This window comes from Aethalodelphis obliquidens, unplaced genomic scaffold, assembly GCF_003676395.1.
Source record: "Aethalodelphis obliquidens isolate GAN/ISIS:26980383/991018 unplaced genomic scaffold, ASM367639v1 scaffold2, whole genome shotgun sequence".
Lineage (NCBI taxonomy): Eukaryota > Metazoa > Chordata > Mammalia > Artiodactyla > Delphinidae > Aethalodelphis > Aethalodelphis obliquidens.
Genome location: NW_020837946.1, coordinates 88,838,247 through 88,860,348, shown reverse-complemented (window position 1 = coordinate 88,860,348; position 22,102 = coordinate 88,838,247). Strand labels below are relative to the sequence as shown.

General features: G+C 33.4%; 1 protein-coding gene across 1 annotated transcript in view; it reads right to left on the bottom strand.

The window, feature by feature from the left end:
- The window catches only part of LRP1B (LDL receptor related protein 1B), a 1,467,083-nt gene that overhangs the window by 124,277 nt on the left and 1,320,704 nt on the right, over window positions 1-22,102 (bottom strand). Inside the window, exons 70-75 of the mRNA XM_027078335.1 lie at window positions 19,771-19,893; window positions 13,955-14,080; window positions 13,115-13,252; window positions 11,462-11,596; window positions 8,983-9,102; window positions 7,109-7,350 (exon numbers count right to left, since the gene is read on the bottom strand). Of these exons, the coding sequence (XP_026934136.1) occupies window positions 7,109-7,350; window positions 8,983-9,102; window positions 11,462-11,596; window positions 13,115-13,252; window positions 13,955-14,080; window positions 19,771-19,893 (884 nt within the window). The remainder of the gene's footprint in view (window positions 1-7,108; window positions 7,351-8,982; window positions 9,103-11,461; window positions 11,597-13,114; window positions 13,253-13,954; window positions 14,081-19,770; window positions 19,894-22,102) is intronic.

The window sequence follows — 22,102 nt, the reverse complement described above, 5'->3', positions numbered from 1 at the left end:
TTTTGTGAGACAAAAGTGGAAAAAATGGGATATATCTGGAGATAAAAATATTTAAACTTGGATGAATACCAAGGCTGAGAAGAATAACTTGTAAAGGATAACTTTCAAGACTGACAAGCTATTGCCATGTCTCTTCAAGATTTTCAATTAATTTATTGCTTCTAGTTTAAAAAATATGACCTACTTTATGACAAGGTCTGTTCTAGACGCTAGGATTACAGTAGTGGCCAAACAGTAGGGGAAAAAACAAAAACGAAACCAAAAAACCTGCCATCCGGGAATTTATTTATAGCAAGGTGAGGTAGACAATAGATAATAAACATAATAAATGAATAAAATATATGGTAGTGAAAAAAGATAAGTATTATGGAAATGAAAAAGAGCAAGGCATTGAAGATCCCAGGATGGGAATGGGGCAGTAGATTGCAATCATCAAAAAGTTATGTATTCAGAAGATGACATTTGAACAAAGACTTGAAGGAGTTCAGGAATTGAGTCATGTAGGATATCTGGCTGAAGAACATTTTAGGCCAAGAGAACATTTCAGGAATGGCCTTACATTAGGAGGTACTGATGGGTTTCAGAAATAGCAAAGCTTCTCTGGAGAAGAGTGAGTAAGGGGGAAAGTAGTAGAAGATAAAGTCAGAGAAGTAACAGGAGACCAGATCTTTTAAACCCTTGTAAGATATTATGAGAATTTCAGTCTTTTCAGTGGGAAACCACTGGATATTTTTGATTTGAGATGTGATATAATCTGATTTATGTTTTATATGGAGCAGTCTGGCTACTGTTTTGTGAGTAATAATGATAGCAAGGAGACCAATTAGGAGGGTATTGCACTAATTCAGAAGAAAGACGATGGTGGTTCAAAACTAGGTCCTTGCAGTCAAGCTGACGTAAGGTATTCAGCTCCTGGGCATACCTTGAAAGTAGACTCAATAGTATTGCCTGATTTTGTAGTTATGAGAAAAGCAGAGGGGCCAAAAATGACTCTAAGATTTTTACTCTGAGCGCCTGGAAAATGGAGTTGCCATTGAATGAGATTGGGGAAGCAGATTTTGTGGATCATATGAATAGTTTATTTTTAGGCATGCTCCACTGGGGATTTTATTTTTTAAACATCCAAGAGGAAAACCAAAGCAAGCAGTTGGACAGAGCCTGATATCAATTAGGCAATTGTTAGCATGTGGTTATATGTTAAACCATGAAACAATATGAACTCTACAAGGAAGTGAGGAAAGATAGAAAGAAGAGGATCAAGGTCTGAGCCTGGGGCATTCCAATGTTAAGAGGGAAGGAGAAAAGGATCTAGCAAAAGAGACTGAGAGGTGAGGAAAAAAAGAGAGAACAATAAAAGAAAAACTATACTGATGATTCATCTTAGAACTATTTTGTATTACAGGGTTATTATTACATCAAGTGAAGTAACAAACAAAAAATCGACTTAAAGTTTAACTGGAAAGACTGATACTGCTACTATGAAGAGAAAGCTTTCTCAACTCTGACACTACTGACATTTTGGTAAGGATAACTCCTTGTGAGAAACTAATTTATGTATTGTAGGGTGTTAAGCATTTCCCCTGGCCTCTACTCACTTGATACCAGCAGCACTCCCCAGTTGTGACAATCAAAAATATCTTCAGACATTACCAAATGTCCCCTGGGGTGAAAGATCATCCCCAGTGGAGAACCACTGATTGTAGAACCACTAAGTGCTCTCTGATGTCTGCTTACTCCATGACTCTAAGCATTTGTCAAGGACTTTTAATGAATTTCTGTCTCCAAATTTATTGAACACTTCTTTATCTTCCTTTACTTGATCTTTCAGCAGTACTCTAGAAATATAACTCCAAATTCTTTTTCAAAACACTTTTTTCTCTTAGTTTTTGTGACTCTACATTCTAGTTTTCTCCTAATGCACTGGGCACTCTTTGTCATCATTTTAATCTAGCCTCAGAGCTTCGTTCCAGTCCCCTCTTTACTTCCCCTGGTAATCTAACCTGGCTTCATGGTTTTAGATGTCTCCTCTATTTTTCTATTCTTTAATGTAAATCTCCAGTCCAGAGATTTAAGATAAAGCCTTGAATACATCACTGACTAACTGACATCTCGCTTGGATCTCTTACAGGTATCTGACTTAACATGACTAAAACTGAACCCACAGTTTACCATTTTCAGTATCCATCAAATTATAGAATCTGGAAACTCAGGTGTCAGTCTGCAGTCCTTCCTGTCCTCATTTTTCACATTCATTTTATTTGCAAACATTTTTCCTTAAAATTCTACTCACTACCCTCCATTTCACTGAGACTACAATAGTGCAACATACCACCATTTCTAATTGGGAGCATAGTCCTCCTATGTGGTCTCCTTCTGTTCCAGTCTTTTCTCCCACCAGATCCATTCTCCACATAAAAAGTGAAATAGTTGTCTTAGATATAAATAAGATGGCATTACTTCCTTCTCATCTCTTAGGTCTTAGCTCAAAATCTCCTTTCTTCAAATGTGCCTTTATTGATCATCTTACTCAAAACCTACAACGTTTAAGTTTTTCTCTCTAAGTCCAGTTTTTATTCCCCTCAATACACTTTTCAAAACCGGACATTTTTTTGTATTTATTTATTTATTAGTTTACTTTACTTTGTCTTCGTTCCACAGAATATAAGCTTCATGAGGACAAGATTCTATTATCTTTATTGTATCCTAAGAACCCAACACCAAACCAAACAAACAGAACTCTTTAAATAAAGCTATGGGTATGATTGAATAAAACTTGACTCGTTCACCTTAAAATGCTATACAATTTGATCAATAACTTAATCAGTATTATTAATTATATAATCATATGTTTTATATGGTCTTATAAGATTTATGTTCAGTAAATTTTGAATATTGATCACAGCTGTTTCAGAACCATTAACTCTAATCAGTATGTATTACTGAGTGACTGTCTTATGCAGTCAACAACAGTCAAGCCACAAAATGGTAATAGTGTAATATCTGATAGTTTTAGATCTCTTCCAAAGTAATTGTAATAAATGATTTTAGCTGTTGACTGGTTTGAATAAACTCAGATGGTTTTAAAAGTATTCTTGCTAAGGAAGTATAGACAGTTTCAATTTAGAGTTTAATGGTTGTCATAAATTTATAATAATGAAGAAAAAAATTTTTGAAAATAAACTATCAATTTTTACCACTACCCAAACATCCTAAAACAAGACTTTGAAGTTTTTGCTAAAATGTGTACACAAACACACACACACACACACACACATGGGTTCATAGACATACCTATAAATTTATGTTTATGTGTGTGTGTGTGTGTGTGTGTATACGTGTGTATGAGATGTACACACAGACCCATATGTTGGGTATGAGGTTTATAGCTAGGACTCCAATTCAAAATTGAAACCTATTAAAGAAAACAGTTGAATATTTTGTTAAAGCTTTTCAGGAAAAATGGTCTAATCAAATTTTTTGAGAAAAAGTTATGATTATTAATGAATAAAATTATAAGTAAATTTATACTGAACATTCTCTTTTGCATAATGGAGAATATGCCAAAAATGGTATCTCATATTCACTTCTTAAAACCAGGTAGATCAGAGGAACGATTTGTTTTGCTCAGGAATATTCAGCTATTTAACTGTAAAAATCTGATCTGTATATTTAAAGTCATTTTCATTTTTCTAAGCATTGACCTACTTTATAGTGCTTGCCATCATGCATCTAGCATTTCACACTAGAAATGATAAATGGCCAGAAAGTATGTACAATTGTTGTATAACACTATCATATTCTGTTGTGACTACTAAAATTCAAATTCTCATTATGCTTTACATATCAATTGAATTATGCCAGTCTTTTAAGTTTTAAATTAATTTTCTTAAAGGAAAAATCTATCCATTTTGTATAGCTCAGGGGGTTAGAAAATCATAAGTAATTCTACCTATAAATAACCTAGTCTGCATTTGAAATTTAAATTTGCAATCCTAATTACTATTCCAACCATTTTCACAGATTACAGAAGAGAATTCCCTTTCTTGTTTCTAAAAAAATGTCATGTTAAAAACTATCTTCCTTTAGAATGGACTTCAGTTAATATTTAGCTGTCTGAGCAATATTCTGATTTCTGATATAACATATTTTCTGCTCTTTGCTGAAATGAAAATATTCCAGTGTTTTCAGTATCTGTGAATATGCTTCCAAGATATCCTGCTATCACATGGATAACTCCTTCCATTTGCTTCACTGATAATAGGGTTATAACTAAAGTATCCATAGTTCGATTTGTATATTTTTCTTTCTTTTACCTACTGATTCAGAGATAGAAATCAATGCACCATATTCAGTGTAGGGAAAAATCTTAAGTTTTGTTTTCTGAGGAGTGGGGAATTCTCAGGTCAGTATCATTTAATAATTGTGCCAAAACTCAGAAGATGAAATAGAGTGCATGTTCATTAAACTAATGGATGACTATCTGGTGACTGTTAAAGGAGCAAATATAATACATTGCAGGGAAATTCATGAGGGTAGAAAATCAATTCTTTATATACAAGATGGATTTCAAAGAAATAAATACAAATTGTCCAGGTAATAACTGAATAAACTATGTCACAATTTTTGGGGAAATTATACATATTTACTATCTGGAAGGGACTTTAGAAATTTTCTACTTCAATAAAGTAGTTAGCGTTCAGATGAGTATGTTGAGGCTCAGAGATGTAGCAAGTATCTCAAGTTAAAGTCTAAATTGTGTCACATTATAGCTGCATGGCCATAGATAAGTCATTTAATCATTCTAGAATGCACATTGCTCATTAACTTAAGGTGGTGAGAATGGATTTATTCCATATTTATAATATTGAGATATCAGGATTACAAAAAGGTTTAGGAAGCAAAGTTAAATAATTGCCCTTATCAGTGTAGCCTTAGGTATTTTTATACATATATATAATGCACTGGTTGGAATTTCTATGGAATGCTTAATGGTTTAGAACATGGTGCTAAAATTCATGGCTCAGAGGTTCCAACCTTATAATCATGACATTTAGTTAGCTATGATGGGCTTCTAGAAAATGTACCCTACTGTTACCCACTTTTCTTCCTTTTGAATACTGTTAGTCATCGGTAGGTCTAAGAAGAGAGTGAAAAACAAATAGAAAGTCTAGATTACACAATACATCTTATTACTACCATTAAAAGACTAATGATGTTTCAAATCCTATTAGAAAAAGGCTAATCAATAACTTTGCATTGATGATGAAAGACTCTATACCACATTAATAAAATTAAAAATTAAAATATGTAAAATATATATTGATCCATTTATATATTTGAGTACATAAGAATAAATATTTAGCTATTAAACAAGTTTGGCTCGTGGCCTACAATAAACAGTTTGTTAGAGGCTACTGATTGTATTTATCCATCTCCCCAAGGACAAAGCTAAAAAATTATCAAATCATTTTCACTGAAAATTATATGAAAAATAAAGATATATTTTTAGCAACTATCAAATTCAGGCAAGAGTAATTTGCAATTAATTTTTAATGTGAGAATATGCATTATAGGGAAGAAAATTTTGCCAGTCATCAGATCAACATCATCACCATCGTTATCATATCATTCTGTTAATCTATACAGTACTTATGTGCCAAGAACTATTAATGCTAATATAAATATAGTGTGTGTGTGTGCACACGTGTATTCCTCACTAAAACCTCATGAAATGGAGAGTACAGAGAAGCTAAGAAGCTAGTAAGCAACAGAAACAAGATTAAAACCCAGTCAGTGTAATTTCACAATATATACTCTTTATCACTTCGTTAATACATGAAACTGTACCATAGGAACAATGTTTTTGCAAAGCAAACTTCTGTTTTAAAGATAAAGAAAGCTAAAGCTAGTCAAGACTGAGTCAGTCTTTTGGTCTGATTGGAAGGAGAGGATATGTGAGTGAAGGAGGGCAGAGTGATCCACTGAAGTTCTTGGCTCTGTCCTAGAACTACCCTTAATAGAACTAAAGCTTTGTAAAACACTGGGTTTGGGGAAGGAGGAGTTAAAGAAACAACTCTGATATATATGGATTTTTACTCACAGTTAATTTAATCTAAACTGAATTTAAAAGCTAATAATATAGCTTCTTTTAAAACCAGCTTATTGACACCTACTACTGATAAAAAATAGTGTTCCAGATTTCCATCAAATGATATTCACGGAGTTCAAATATTTACGGTAGATACCTCTGAAAAAGGTAGTGAAGACTTCCAGATAGGTGTCTCTGATTTGTTTCAAATACAAAGCTTTAATTATTTAGTAGGATTAAAGTAAGTTAATCCTACTGTGATAGTATTTGACTCTTTGGTTGTATGGGAATGGGCCAGGCCCCCCCAACATAAGTCTTTATCTGTTATTTCTCTGTCAATTTGCTTCAAAATATAAAATACATAATAAATTGACATGCCCTAAAACAAAAAGGATAACCTACAGCCACAAGTCTAAACAAATGTTCTAGTTTATTTTTCTCAAAAGGAATAACCATGATAATCAATGTGTCCGTCATACACCAGTAAACAATATTGCTCTATTTTGGATGTTCCCTGAAATATAGTTATTAGGAGTCAGAAGAAATGATTACACTATCGAATTGATCTCTTGCCCTAGAAGAGAACTATATTTCTCATATTGTTAAAAATGAAACAATTTACCCTGTATATTTTTGAGTTTATTTTCTAATGTAAAAACAAAGTGATGGTTCCCAATATGATCTCATGATGAAAAAAACCCTCATGTTCATAATATATTATTAAATACTATAAAATACAGAAAGTTCTAGAAATGTTAGGTATTATTAATTACCATTCTTATGTAACTACAGAAAATGTATTAAAAGAAACACATAATATCATGCAATTAAAATGAATTGTACCCAGCTATGAGAATAAAGGAGTAGGGAAATGTTCTATTTCTATACAGGGAGAATACTGGGAGGAATCACTGAATATATTAATTACCTCTTATAATCAGATACTGTGATTGACAGATTAAAAAAACAGGGAAGTGGGGGAAGGTGTGAGCCTTCAAATATTCAATTTTATTTACTTACAATCAAGCCACTGTTTGCTTGCCTTTTTTCTCTGCCATGTATCCTTTTGTAGAAAATTCCGCCTGGATTAAACTGAGTACTCCAAATAATCATATCTCTCTGATAATATACATCCATCCCTGTTATCCTTGAATTATGTTCAAAATGAGAAATTTGTTGATGATCGCCACTGTAGTTGAATGGATATATAAAACCCAGGATATCAGTGTCATTAGCAATGTAGAGAACTTGATCTTCAGAGCCTGGAGATTATTATAATAAAATACAAAAATAAAATAAAATTCAACTAATGTAAAAGCAACGAATGTACTTTTAAATTAACTTGAATTGTTATTCTTAACACAGTTTCTTGCTCAATAAAAATAAACCGGCTTTATACCATCTTTTAGTCTTCATGACATTTCTAAAACACACTTAACTAAACATTTCTAAGAGTTATTAATGGAGGTTTTCTTAGGTCAAAGCTTACCTTATGGCTAGAAATTAGGTATTTGTAGTAGATATCCTTTTTATGAAAAGGGATTTCTATTTGGTAAGTCACAATACCTTATGTTTTAATGCTTTGGATCTGAATATTCAAATACCATGTTATATACTCACTAAGCCTCAGACATTCCTGAGCATTTAGTTTATGCACCTGAGTGATCATTACCTTAGGCTAAGAAATAAAAATTACAAGATGAAGAGTCTTCTTCTTCCAATATTCATATATGTCAAATGTTCTTTTATTTTTATTTTATAAAAATATCAGTGTTTATTATATTAACATGCCATAATCTCAATATTTTCTAGAATCTTGCTAACTGGAACCATGTAGCCTGAAATTTTCACACCTACAATACAATACTGATGTAATCTGCATACTGAGACAAGTAAAACCCTAAAGAGAATCCTGAAAATAGTAACTAAAATATTAATGAAACCGTAAAGAAAGACTGAATTGCATATATAATATCTGCAAATTAAAAAAAAAATAATACACGAGTTGTAGTTCAGCTCTATAGGCTCAATAGCTCTCACTTAGTAAATGGTTACTATGTGATAGGAGATGTATTAAGTCTTTGACAATTTATCTCCTCTTACAACAACCATGGAAAGTAAGGATTAGGCCTCCCATTTTACAGATGAGGAACTGAGGCTCAGAGAGTTTAACTTCCCCGAGGCCACACAATCAGGTGCAATGCTGGGATTCAAATACAAGTCTGTCTAATTCCATAGCCCATTCTTGCTTGATTCACTATATCATGTTGCTTTCCTCTTGTAATAACTGTCTTATTAACATTGTTAATCATGCCCTGTAGCTAACAATATTTAAATTACAATATTATTTAGTAAAAACATAAAAGCATTAAAAGCCATATCTAAGAAGCCCCAAATATATATCTGTAATTTAATTTTTTAAAAATGATATTCATAAGTAGAGGAGGTCTGAATTTGAAGACATAATTTTATTTTAAAACCTTTAAGTTCTTACTCAAAATTCCATTCTCCTTATAATGCTAACATTTAATTTAACTCGTTATTTTTATCCTAGTGGTATAATGTTTCCTCAAGTACACTGAGAGCAGGCCATAAAGAAAGATACTTCATATTCTATCACATTGACTTTTAAATTTTACCTCCTGATAAATTGTTTCAAACACAAAAGTGATTTTAATAGTAGCCAGGTATTTGACAGCCATGTTTATAAACATTCCCAGATTATATTAAGAATGATAATAAATAAATTGGACAATTTAACCAGTATTAAAGAGATTTATTTTATATTTTCAGGCATTAAGCCATTGTGAAAATGCAATATGAAACATTTTTTTCCCATAAAATGTTTACAGCAAATTATAACAACATTTAAAGTAATGGTTATATATCCTTACCTTTTGCTATGCAGGTGTTATTTCTTTCTTGAAAATTCTGGTCACACACACATTTATAGGATCCTTCCATGTTTACACATTGGTGGGAACACGTGCCAAACACCAAACATTCATTAAGGTCTAGAAAAGAAGAGCTCAAAATAGCACCATCATAACCCCAATTAGTACTGTCATTCTTTCCACTTTTCAAAAAAGACATGTGTTTTGTGTCCTTCAACTTATTATTCCTATTTCTTTCATTTTCTTTTCAAACTGTTAAGTCTGTGACTTGCTATGTAATATTTTCCGGCCATAACAATTTTTTCACAAGTTTCACTATAATGACTCATCAATTGTTTGTGCATTGCTTGTTAATCCACTTAACACGTTGAAATATCCATTTCAAACTTCCCTAGTATTTTCATTCACTCAAATAAAGGTTGAGTTTTCTGATTACCTGCCGCCATACCTTTGCACATATCATATGATATTCCTGTGTCCTGTAATGCCCTTGCTGTTTACATAGAAAATTTCTACTCATCTCTCAAGATTCACCTGAAGTGAAGCCTTCCTTGGGCTTCACCAATATACAGTAATGGTTATCTATCTCCTAGATTCTCCACTTTTTGCTCTCTTGGAATTTCTGTCTTATGCCACACATATGAAATATAGTTCATATGGTATTTCATGTATGTGGTCACATATTCATACCCCTACTTGACTGTCAGTCCCTTGGGATCATAAATTAGTATTTATTCATTTTTTTATTGTCAACATTTTGCACAATTCCTGGCAAAGAATGAAGATATGGATACACCTCTACACACTTCTGGCTTCATGTATACAAAGTGGCTATGTAACAAGAAGGGCCAAGTGAACAAACAACAACAAAATCTTGAATGCCTACATAAAAATAAATATATATAAATCATAAGTAATAAATAAATCTTAGGCAATATTCTATGGCTTAGCACATGCCTCAAATTTTAAAGTTTTAAGCAGGGCCAGGATTGAGGTCAGGTGATTCTGGTGAATTATCTACCTCCTCTACTTCTGCTTTCAATCAGCATAAATTCCTCTGCCCCCTTTATCACTTATAGTTGCCCTAATTACATAATAAATCTGTGAGATTAATTCTCCTCTTGAATTAGAGGAATTTAAGGATAAGCACAGCAATAGTAATTTTCTCTTGTTAGCACTCAACAGTGTTCCAAAGCCTCAGTGGTAGAGATGAGGACTTTCCCAGTAACATTTGTAAGTGACAGTGCCAAGGCTTAAACTCAGGCTTCTTGATTCTATTGTCTCTAATATGATACTTTGCCCAAAGTGAACTTACGTACTCTCAAGAGTGCAATTCTGCGTTTAATTGAAGTGTAGGCTAAAGAGACAAAACTGAATTTACTTGTTGACAAATGCTATACCAGGGATAAGTAAAATACATGGTATCAGCTCTCAGCTATCAAAAAAGTATTTCTCGAAAGAAGAAATAATCCAGTCGAGAAATAATTCGCTTTTTTATTAAAATAGAGAAACTTAAGTTGTCAGTTTTCAGTGTTCCACGTTAATGAAGAAATAAAATGGCATGAATGATCTAAACAAGTATATAACTCAAAATGTTCATATATATGATGTGATTACAATTATTTCCCCTTTGGATGAGTATAATTAATTTCAATAATTCCATTTTGATTGACACAAAATAAAAATCGCTTTTATTTACCCAAGAATAACACAAGGAGACAATCAAGAAGAGAGCTTGTAGGTGAAAGCATTTTACGAGTTGAATTTGCCCTGGATAAGCCAGACTTGGATAATTTAGGTTTGGCTCTAACCACAATAATATCAATATTAATGGAGAAACTGGCAGAAAGTGCGTATAGGTCTTTATTTCATGGCTCTGTAGTTAAAGACCTGGTGTAAATTATATTTACATATAACTTACTATGAGATTCTGGCTCCCTTACATGCTCAGTTTTTAAATGATCACAAGGAATCTGACAGAGATTTATTTAAATCCTGTCTTTGAATTTTAGGAGACACTCTTGATAATATAAAGCACTGTTTAAGACGTGGTGTTAGGACAAAAGCCCACAATTCTCTAAAAGTGAATTACCTATCGCAGTATCGCAAATGCCACAACTCAAGAGAAGTGTGGGATCATAAACATGTTCTTTCGCGAAGGCCGCTAATTCTTCAACAGTTTCTGAACCAGCAATTTCGTTATTTGCATTTCAAAACACAATTTTAACAATACAATAGAAATTCCTGCAGGTCTGAATCTACTATACGAAAGGCTTTGTAAGCCTCAGCAACAGTTAGCTTAGCAGTGCAAACAGTCTCTTGACCCCAGGGACTTTTACTCTCATAAGTAAAACGGTATCCCGTAGATATGCACCATTCTGAGGAAAATCAGTCCCCTGTCATCTCACAATTTAGCAGCTTTGGGAGTCTTTTCTAACCTAAAGATTTAAGAGCAAGCTGTTGAGGAAATGTACTATACCTTCACACTGTCTGTTTTTCATGTTTCTCTGAAATCCAGGCTTACAGCGACAGAAAACAGATGTTTTTATTTGATTACAATATGCATCATCTCCACATGGATTCACATTATCTTCACAGGTATATTCAGCGGGAGCTAGGATTTAAAAATATGATCAAAACTGATATAATTCTAATTCCTGAGTGGGAGTTTACTATTTTTCTTAATTTAAAATTACATTTATTATTCCATAGATAACTCTTTTTGAATTTATAAGGTTATGGTCTTCTCCCCATATAAGCCCTCATTTCTTATAAAGGTATAGAAGCAGATAAAAACCAAAATCAATTACATTAGGGATAGTTTAGACCAAGCTGCCAACAGCTGATATTTACAGCTGTGATTGAGCTATACTACTTTCCAAAAGGAATTCGAGAATCAATGGCTCTAATGACAGTCTATCTTTACCATGATACAATGTACAAGAGTCACATTCTTCTCTAAGAACCAAAACATTCCCTAGAAGCTACCTAGAGATGTAGGCATCTCTTGCTAACTTAAACTTAGTATTCAGGAACTCAGTCAAGGGTACTACCATGTTACTCAAGCAAGAGGTTAAATTATCAGTTCCTAAACACATACAGGGAGCAGCATTTGAGTTTGTAATATGCTCCAATGGACATGGACTGCAATACAAGTTAGGACAGACTATGTGTTATTTGTAGTTTCCAGCATGGTAGTTGCAACTTCATTGCTTTATCTCCAATTCAGGAAAATATTTTAGAGTGCAAATAAAAGAGAGGGACATTATTATAGGGGTAACATTGAATTAGCTCTATTTTACTTAAATCTAATTACATGAGAAATATGAAAACCTTAATTATCAGAAATATAATGTTAATTCCCACTGATTCTTGACTATTTTGTAATTAATTAAAATACACCAGTGGAATTATATACACCACGATTGAGATATACATGGCCATATCCTGGTGGATACTGCTTCAACATCCAGTGAGGAACAACTTATGTATAAATGAGAACAAAATAAAAGACTCAAGAACTGGAACTATTTTGTGACTTTTACAAGCAATATGAATTTAAGGTCGTAAGTTTAATTAGTTTTCCCAATATGGAAAAATCAGATATCAAACATTAAACACAAAATTATTCACAATCAAGGTCTCATAACTTAAGTATCATAGCACTCTAACTGAACAAAATAATGATGTCGTCTTTGAGAATGACTCAGCAATGGATTAAGATTTTAAAACATTAAACAAATTATTAAGACCTTTACCATCATTCAAATGAATATCACTGTAAAATTCAGAAACTATTATATTTATATTTTATAAATAAAATATTAAGGAATATAGATTTCTTTGCTGATATCAAGGTCTGTATTTGGATAAAGTTTCAGCTTTAACAAATATACTCATATTTGTTATGTTATCAAATACTCATATTTGATATTGTAAAATCAACCTTTCCTACCTCATACTTTAAATTAATTAAAATGATATTCTAAGGTTACTTTGGCAAAGGCCTAAAGACGAGAGCAATCTTTTTTGGAAGAGCAATCTTTTCTCACAGCAGTAAAGAAAATTTTAGTCATGTTGAAGCAGAAATTGAACTTGTGTGTTGCTGCATTTTAACAGGAAACAAACTCACTTATTCTGCAGGCTTGTTCGTCTGAACCATCTCCACAGTCATCAAGCTGATCGCACTGGAGGTCCATAGGGATACATTTTTTATTACTGCAAGCAAACTCATCTTTTTTACAAGGTCTTGCTTTATATGTAAGCTTACCTATAGAGTTATTTAAAAAATGATCAGCACTTCACAGAATCAAAACAAATTTACTGAGTCTATAACAGGTTCAAGATTTTGCTAAACACTATGAAAAACATAGATCCATAATCCTTTATTTGAAGCTCTTGGGGCTAAATGAAAAAAACATTCTGAAATTTTTGATTCTTAGAAAAATAACACTGTATTTACCCTATAATAAATGACACTATATTTCCACAGGAAAATTTCTGAATATTCACCCTAAGTGAGATAATTTTTTTAAAAAGTAATATAAACTACCTCAGACCAGTTCAAGTCAGGGTCTGTCACCAAATGGTTTTGCTGCATATTTTAGTAAAGCTTTTGGTTTTTTGAGTTTTAATTTCTGAATTGTGAAAAAGGGACTGTGTACGCATACATACAATCTATATAAACACTTTTCCCCCAAGAAGTTGTTTAACAGAATATTTTAAACCACTATATTGTTTCTCTCATGCAGTACTTTCTAGAATAAAGTACCTATAACCAATGGAGATTTACAGACCTGGAGGGAGCGGATAAAGTTGCACAGCTCTACTATGCAAATCAAATGTTAGTGGATTATCTTCATACCCTGTATGAAGAATATTAAAATATTTTTTTTTAATTTTTTAAGCCCTAAAATCATTGCATTATCTGTAGCTGTCACTGAATCAATTATTTCACATTAAAAAGATTTACCACCACAGGGATCTTCATCTGAGTTGTCCCCACAGTCATCAACCCCATTGCACATTTGCTCAGGCTGCAGGCATATTCTGTTATTTCTGCATCTGTGCGGTCTTGTGGGTGGGCAAAGAAATTTTTCTGAAAAAAAAAGAAAAAACAAAGCAGCTCCTTGGGGTACACTGACTTATGAAGAACCATCCTTCTTTTGTCTTCCTTTTATTTTCTTCCTTTTCAAATCCATAATCTAGCTTTTCTGAATATCTTTTGTTGTGGGAAGTGCTTACATGTAGATACTAGAAAAACGTGTGATAATAGAAGGTATGATCCTAGTTATTTATATTAACAACAGAAAAGAGTGCATAGCTGAAATGTTGAATGAAGTAAGAAAAAAAGCCAAACGTCATGGTTTTATTTCCAAATGCTTTATCTTAGCTGACTTCCCTTAGTGTACCAAATTAATTTATGCCTATGGTTTATACAACATGGCAGGACACAGCTATCTGAAAGAGCAATTTCACACAGAATAGAGCTTGAGCAAGCATACGTTATGGATCCAAAATTGAAAATAGGTCATTCAGCAAAAAAAAAAAAAAAAATCCCAACAACACTATAACTGTGTTTCTTACTCTCTGTCTCCATAAACAAATGGGCCGATATGTATTTAAGGCAAATAAGGTCATCTTACTTATTCATTTTTAATGTGTGTGTGTGTGTGTGTGTGTGTGTGTGTGTGTATGAGACTTAAATAAACAATTAAAGCCAGGGAATTTTACACTTGTCCTTTCCATCACTATCGAATCTGAAGACTTCTACCCCTAAAGTAGGAAACATCTCTAATGTCTTCCCAATCTCATATGTGGAATACTGCACGGTGCTATCATTGGTCCCCTGATGTTCTCACTCTTGAATTCTCTGCTTAGATATTCTCATGCATTCTCATGGATTTACTTGACACTATATTCTGAAGACTTTCAATTTGCTATCTAATTCTAGCATCTCATAGTTAATTATAGGACGTTCCCTTGGGAATTTAAAATTCAACAAGTTCAAAGCTCAATTCTTCATCATCTTCCCTTGACCTCCTTCTCCTCAAACAAGCTCTGTCTTATTTCCATAGTTCAGTTTGTGGTACATAATAGCCACAAGTTTGGGATTATTCTAAATGCATCCTCTCACTATGCTTCAACTCTTATTAGTCAACAAGTGCAGTTGGTATTGTCCCAAATTTGCCTTCTTATCTCCATGCCTACCAGTTACAACTCCAACAGCTCAGCTATTTATTATTTCTTACAGAGATGACTGTCATAGAATCCTTAATGTCTCAGTTTCATTGCCCAACCTAAAATCCTCCCAAAGCCACCAGAACAGCAATCTGATCATTTCTTCCATAGCTATTCATCACTTCCAGAATAAAATTTAAGATACTTTACATGGCATAATAGACTTATCATTATCTTGTCCATGCCACTCCTACAGACTCATCCCTTGTCACTCTTTATTAGCTCCTTAAATATGCCATATTCCTTCTTGCCACCTTCCTTATTTTAATTAAAATCTGTTTTTCACTCTAAGCAGAGTTCCTCCTCTTCAGGTTTTTTGGAATGTCTCTTAAATTGCTCAAACCTCATGTTATCTCATATTTGAAGACATAATAATTTCCTACTATGGCTTCCAGAACTTTGTTACTATATATTCATATTCTATTTTTTTAAAATAAACTAAAAACAAAAACTGTTATTTTGAGGACCAGGCATTTGGTTGTATTTTTTTTCTTATCTCTATTTTCTCATTAACCTTATAAACATCACCCCCTCCCCAATTCACTGAAGACTGTAGCACCATCCCTCACAGCTATTTCTCTCCATCTAAATTATTCCAGCATCCTAGGTGACATCAACATCCATACGAGCAAACTAGCCAATAACTGCACCACTTAACTTCCTGATTTTCTCATACCCAATGTCCTTTTACTCTAATCCACCTAGGCCACCCATTCTTCTAGAAGGCTGTGGACATGGGTGGATTTCAACAAAATTATCTTCTTAATTCAGCCAATGACAGTTCCTGCTACCCGCAGATAAGAAACACTGACACAGCCGGATTTGCTATTTCCTCCAATTGCTTCATTTACAAAGCCACTAATTTTAAAAGTCTGAACAAAAATTCTGACAACAATTTCCAGTTAGCCAACTTTTTAATTCAACCAGTCTCATTAAAGATGCTTTTTCAGTCTTACCTGAAACTTTAGCCCATTGATACGTCTAACTCTTCCTTATTTACCATTGCCTTTTTCTCTTTACTTCCATTTCTGTTGACATTAGATTCCACATTCCATTTTTAATTTACTTATTTGATATTTATTGATAACCTTTATATGTTGGAAATTCTTCTAAGTACTTTTAGAAAATCACTTGTGTCCAAATAATCTGGATTCTCTGGCCCTTTTGCTTTTTTCATCTTAATTATCAGAATCCCAAACTTAGATGAATGAAACCATCTGCTATCCCAGTGTCTGCATCTGGGAAGCCCAGGAATGTTGCAGATGACCATACTGCAAGACCAACTGATATCACAAATATGAATATTTATCAATGCCAGGTAGGCCCTGAACACTACTTGGAAATCATTCATTTATATCTGTATATTTATATCTATCTATATCTAATGTCACTCTTACTCTTTGCAGTAATGATTCAAATCTGCATTCCTTTTGAATCTCCCTACCACACCAACCTTTCACGTTCTATATATGAACATGCTTCCTTACTATACATAAGAAAGTGGAAATTAAAAGATTAAAAAAATGTTATTATATCATTAAATATGTGTACATCCACCTGCATCTGCATATAGTCTATCAACTCATTTCAAGGGGTCACTACCCTTATCTAAAACTGATTTTTTCACTTGCTCTGAAGCTTAATTTCCCCTGCTTCTTCAGGAACTATCCCATCTTTCTTGAAACATTTTATTACCTTCGTATTTCTCTTGTTATACTTCCTTTTTCTTTTTGCTTATCCTTTTGTTATCACTCACCTGAGTCTCTGCTGGCTGTTCATATTTATCTAGATGTTGGTGGCCCTCAATATTCTATCCTAATCCCCCCCTTTTATGTTTACTCCCTCCCAGGCTAAATCTTACAAATTCCATAGTATTTACTACTACATTTTATGCTGACTCTCAAATTTATATTTCTAGACCAGCTCTTTAAGCTCTAGAATATCTAGCACCTACTTGAAATCAGTACTTGAATGTCTCCTCAGATGCATCTCAAGCCAGACTTCTAATCTTTACTTGCAAAACTGTTCCTTTTCCTGTGTTCCCCATCTATTCAAATGTGCAAGCGAAAACAGCCTACAAATTATACTGGGCAACTTCCTGTCTCTTGCCTCCTATAACTACTCCATTATTTAATCCAATTCATTTTGCTTTTTAAATCACATTCAAACTGTGTATACTTTGCCATCATGGTCTGTCATTATCTTAATCCAAGCTACCCGCATAGCTTGCCTTGAGCTCTGCAACTGTCTTAACTATTCTTGCCTATTTCTATCCAGTATTTGTGAAATATAAATATGACTATGTGCCTCCTCTATTTTAAATTCTATAGTACTTTTAATTGCTTTCAGGCTAAATCTAAAAATCCCTATCTAGACTCACAAGTTTCCATGTATCTCTCCTGTCTCTTCAGTTTCATCCATTATCTATCTTGCTCTGTATTCTCCAAGCACACACGTCTTTCAGCTTCTCTAGTCAACTGTGGTTCGCTCTACCTCAGGGCCTTTCTACATCTTGTTTCCTTTGCCTAAAATGTTGTGTCATCCACTCTCACTCCATCACTTTCACCTACCTGGCAGCTATAGATTTCTCAGACTCAAACTCAAATGTTACTTCTTATAATCCAAGATTGAGTAAAATCCTTCTGTTCTATATTTTTATAACTTATTATACTTTTTCTTCATTGCATGTATCATAGGTTATAACTATATATTTTTGTGATCATTAATATCCCTCTTCCACTAGACTCTCAGCTCTGTGAAGTCTGGGTCCATATCTGTTTCTCTCATCATTATATCACCACAAATAATCACAGTCTCTAGCTTAACAAATATTTATTAAATGAATGAATGATACTTTTCCCCACACTGTTCTCTATGCCTATGGTGACTTTTAGCCTAGATCTTTCAAAACTGTAGCTTTCTGAATTCTCCTTCAGGCAGAGTTCATCTTATCCCTCTCTGCCTTGTCTTTACTTAATTCTACTATTGCTTAAAATATAATTTATGGAAATTATTATTTTCCAACCAGAATAAGATCTCCTTGTCAAAGAGAACCATGTTCTGTTCAGGTTTTTTTTAATCCCAATTACTTAGCACAGTCTCCAGAACATCATAGCTTGACTCAGTGTTGATACTGATGACTGAGGGGAACGCAAAAATATTCACAGAATTAAGCTGGATGTATTTTACAAGTTTTCCAGCAGCTATGCAGCATGTCCCTGAGAATCACTTCCTGGCCCTTGAAGTGGTTCTGGGGAGGGGGGTGACTCTGGAGCCCCACGTGGTTAATTAGTTTCCAAACATTTCCTATTACACTCAATAGTTTTGTGTTGAAGTGGAATAGAGAATAGAAGGAAAAAACATAGTTTATAAAAATAGTAGGTTTTGGCTTGATACTGGTAAACTCATATTTTTTCAACTATTATGATTCAGAAACAATACTATCTCTGGTCATTCTCTAGAGTTCACTTTGTAAGATTATGTAGAAGAACTGAAATTGAAATTTAGTTATATCACTTATCAGTTGTACCTACAGAGGTCAATTCTCTAACTACTGTCTTTTTCAAATTTTAAAACATGTTTAAAATAAAGCTGACTCCTTGTTTCAGATTTTTTTCTGTAACATCTGTAGTCAATATCATCATCTATCAAAATAATTAGTTTAATTTGATATACCAAATAGAACATAGAATTTAAGAACATACACTCATGCTATGCTTTCTTTAATTCACCTGATGTGCTATTTAGTTATACCCAAAGTAGTAGTATTTTTCTTTAAATTAAAAGTTAAATTACCTTTTTTGCTGAGATTAGCAAAAGAATGAGATGAAGAAAAAAAGTGTTTACCAAATACAGGAAATCATTTAATTTGGTGATCTAAAGGCGCACATTTATATTTATAGTTCGTGGTTGCATAATCACGCTTGTGACTAATGTCAGAAGTAACTTGAATTTGAAGAAGAAATAAATTTTGTTAAGATTTTCAGATTTAAATGTTAAATAACTCCTAATTGTGGTTCTCCACCTAACATTTGTAAGATATATATAGATATAGATATAGATAGATAGATAGATAATGTCTGTATATCTCTATGTATATTTATTTCCCTTCTCTGAATAACCACAGTCTCAGCAGTGGGTGACTTGTGGAAGTACATGATTTGATTATGCACATTTTTTCCATGCTTATCTGTCAAAAAAATTATTTTAGCCTAAAACACCAATTGGGAATAAAGCCCAAGTCCTTATATGAACCTTACTCAATACAAAAGGTCAACTACTCTAAATCCTCCTAGACAGACCATAATCTATCTTTTGAATACTGCTGACATGTGCAAGTTCAGATTTAGGAGGGCTCTCTATAAAGTCATAAACTTTGAGCAGGGCTATCTCTTATTACCTGACCAAAAGCTGTATCTGTGGCTATACTTTATCTACCTAACCCCAGGACGGTAAAATTTGTGGTTCACCTCACCACGTCATCGATTCACGCTGGCGCACTACATCAGGAGATGAGAGTACAATCTAGAGCCACGTGAAATGCCATACCACACATGTCAGGGGCTTCGTCAGAGTTGTCTCCACAGTCATCTTCTCCATCACACACCCAGAAATGTAGTTTGCAGAGGGAATTATTGCAAAGGAACTCATCCGCTCTACATATATTTCCTCCTTTATTTTAAAACAAAAAAGAGACAGAGGGATATAGCATAATTAATTCCAGTCAGCAAAACACATATTCCTCTAATTCTCAGCTCAGTATCTAGTGTCTCATTTCCTTATTTTTTTTTCCTGTATAATACTAGGAACATATAACGTCCAAACTTTTTTTTAAAAGGTATTCATTTTTAACTTTTCAAAACAATCTGATATCACACTCATGTCTATCATATTTTCTTTAAAAAATATTGATCATAAGATGATAGAATCAAGTTTTCTCAAATATAAATTCCCTTCCATTTCATATCATTTCTATGTTACTGAGTGTAAAGAAACTTAGATTTTAAATAGTATTAATTTTCTTTACTAAAAATTATGCTGTTCTGAAAAGAAAAGACACCTTAAAAATTATTAGATAATTCAATTCTATCTGGAAACTGACAGACTGATCCATTAAAAACAGAATGACCAGGAAAAAGTTTTTGCAGTCACAGAGAAACAGTTAATTTTATAACAGAAATATAAATTGGTGATGTGAGGAAATATTATTTATTCTTATAAAAATTGTGCAATAGAGTACTCTTTCTGTGCGTATTTTTTAAATGTTTGCATTCTTTCTCTCTTTACAGTTAAACAGAAAGCATTAATCAACAAAACAAAACAAACAAAAGCCCAGGACCAGATGGCTTCACAGGCGAATTCTATCAAACATTTAGAGAAGAGCTAACACCTATCCTTCTCAAGCTCTTCCAAAATATAGCAGAGGGAGGAACACTCCCAAACTCATTCTACGAGGCCACCATCATCCTCAAACCAAAACCACACAAGGATGTCACAAAGAAAAAAACTACAGGCCAATATCACTGACGAACATAGATGCAAAAATCCTCAACAAACTACTAGCAAACAGAATCCAACAGCACATTAAAAGGATCATACATCATGATCAAGTGGGGTTTATTCCAGGAATGCAAGGATTTTTCAATATACGCAAGTCAATCAACATAATATACCATATTAACAAACTGAAGGAGAAAAACCTTATGATCATCTCAATAGATGCAGAGAAACCTTTTGACAAAACTCAACACCCATTTATGATAAGAACCCTGCAGAAAGTAGGAATAGAGGGAACTTTCCTCAACACAATAAAGGCCATATATGACAAACCCACAGCCAACATCGTCCCCAATGGTGAAAGACTGAAATCATTTCCACTAAGATCAGGAACAAGGCAAGGTTGACCATTCTCACCACTATTATTCAACATAGTTTTGGAAGTTTTAGCCACAGCAAATAGAGAAGAAAAGGAAATAAAAGGAATCCAAATCAGAAAAGAAGAAGTGAAGCTGTCACTGTTTGCAGATGACATGATACTATACATAGAGAATCCTAAAGATGCTACCAGAAAACTACTAGAGCTAAACAATGAATTTGGTAAAGTAGCAGGATACAAAATTAATGCACAGAAATCTCTGGCATTCCTATACACTAATGATGAAAAATCTGAAAGTGAAATCAAGAAAACACTCCCATTTACCATTGCAACAAAAAGAATAAAATACCTAGGAATAAACCTACCTAAGGAGACAAAAGATCTGTATGCAGAAAATTATAAGACACTGATGAAAGAAATTAAAGATGATACAAATAGATGGAGAGATTACCATGTTCTTGGATTGGAAGAATCAACATTGTGAAAATGACTCTACTACCAAAAGCAATCTACAGATTCAATGCAATCCCTATCAAACTACCACTGGCATTTTTCACAGAACTAGAACAAAAAATTTCACAATTTGTATGGAAACACAAAAGACCCCGAATAGCCAAAGCAATCTTGAGAACGAAAAATGGAGCTGGAGGAATCAGGCTCCCAGACTTCAGACTATACTACAAAGCTACAGTAATCAAAACAATATGGTACTGGCAGAAACACAGAAAGATAGATCAATGGAACAGGATAGAAAGCCCAGAGATAAACCCACGCACATATGGTCACCTTATCTTTGATAAAAGAGGTAGGAATATACAGTGGAGAAAGGACAGCCTCTTCAATAAATGGTGCTGGTAAAACTGGACAGGTACATGTAAAAGTATGAGATTAGGACACTCCCTAACACCATACACAAAAATAAGCTCAAAATGGATTAAACACCTAAATGTAAGGCCAGAAACTATCAAACTCTTAGAGGAAAATATAGGCGGAACACACTATGAC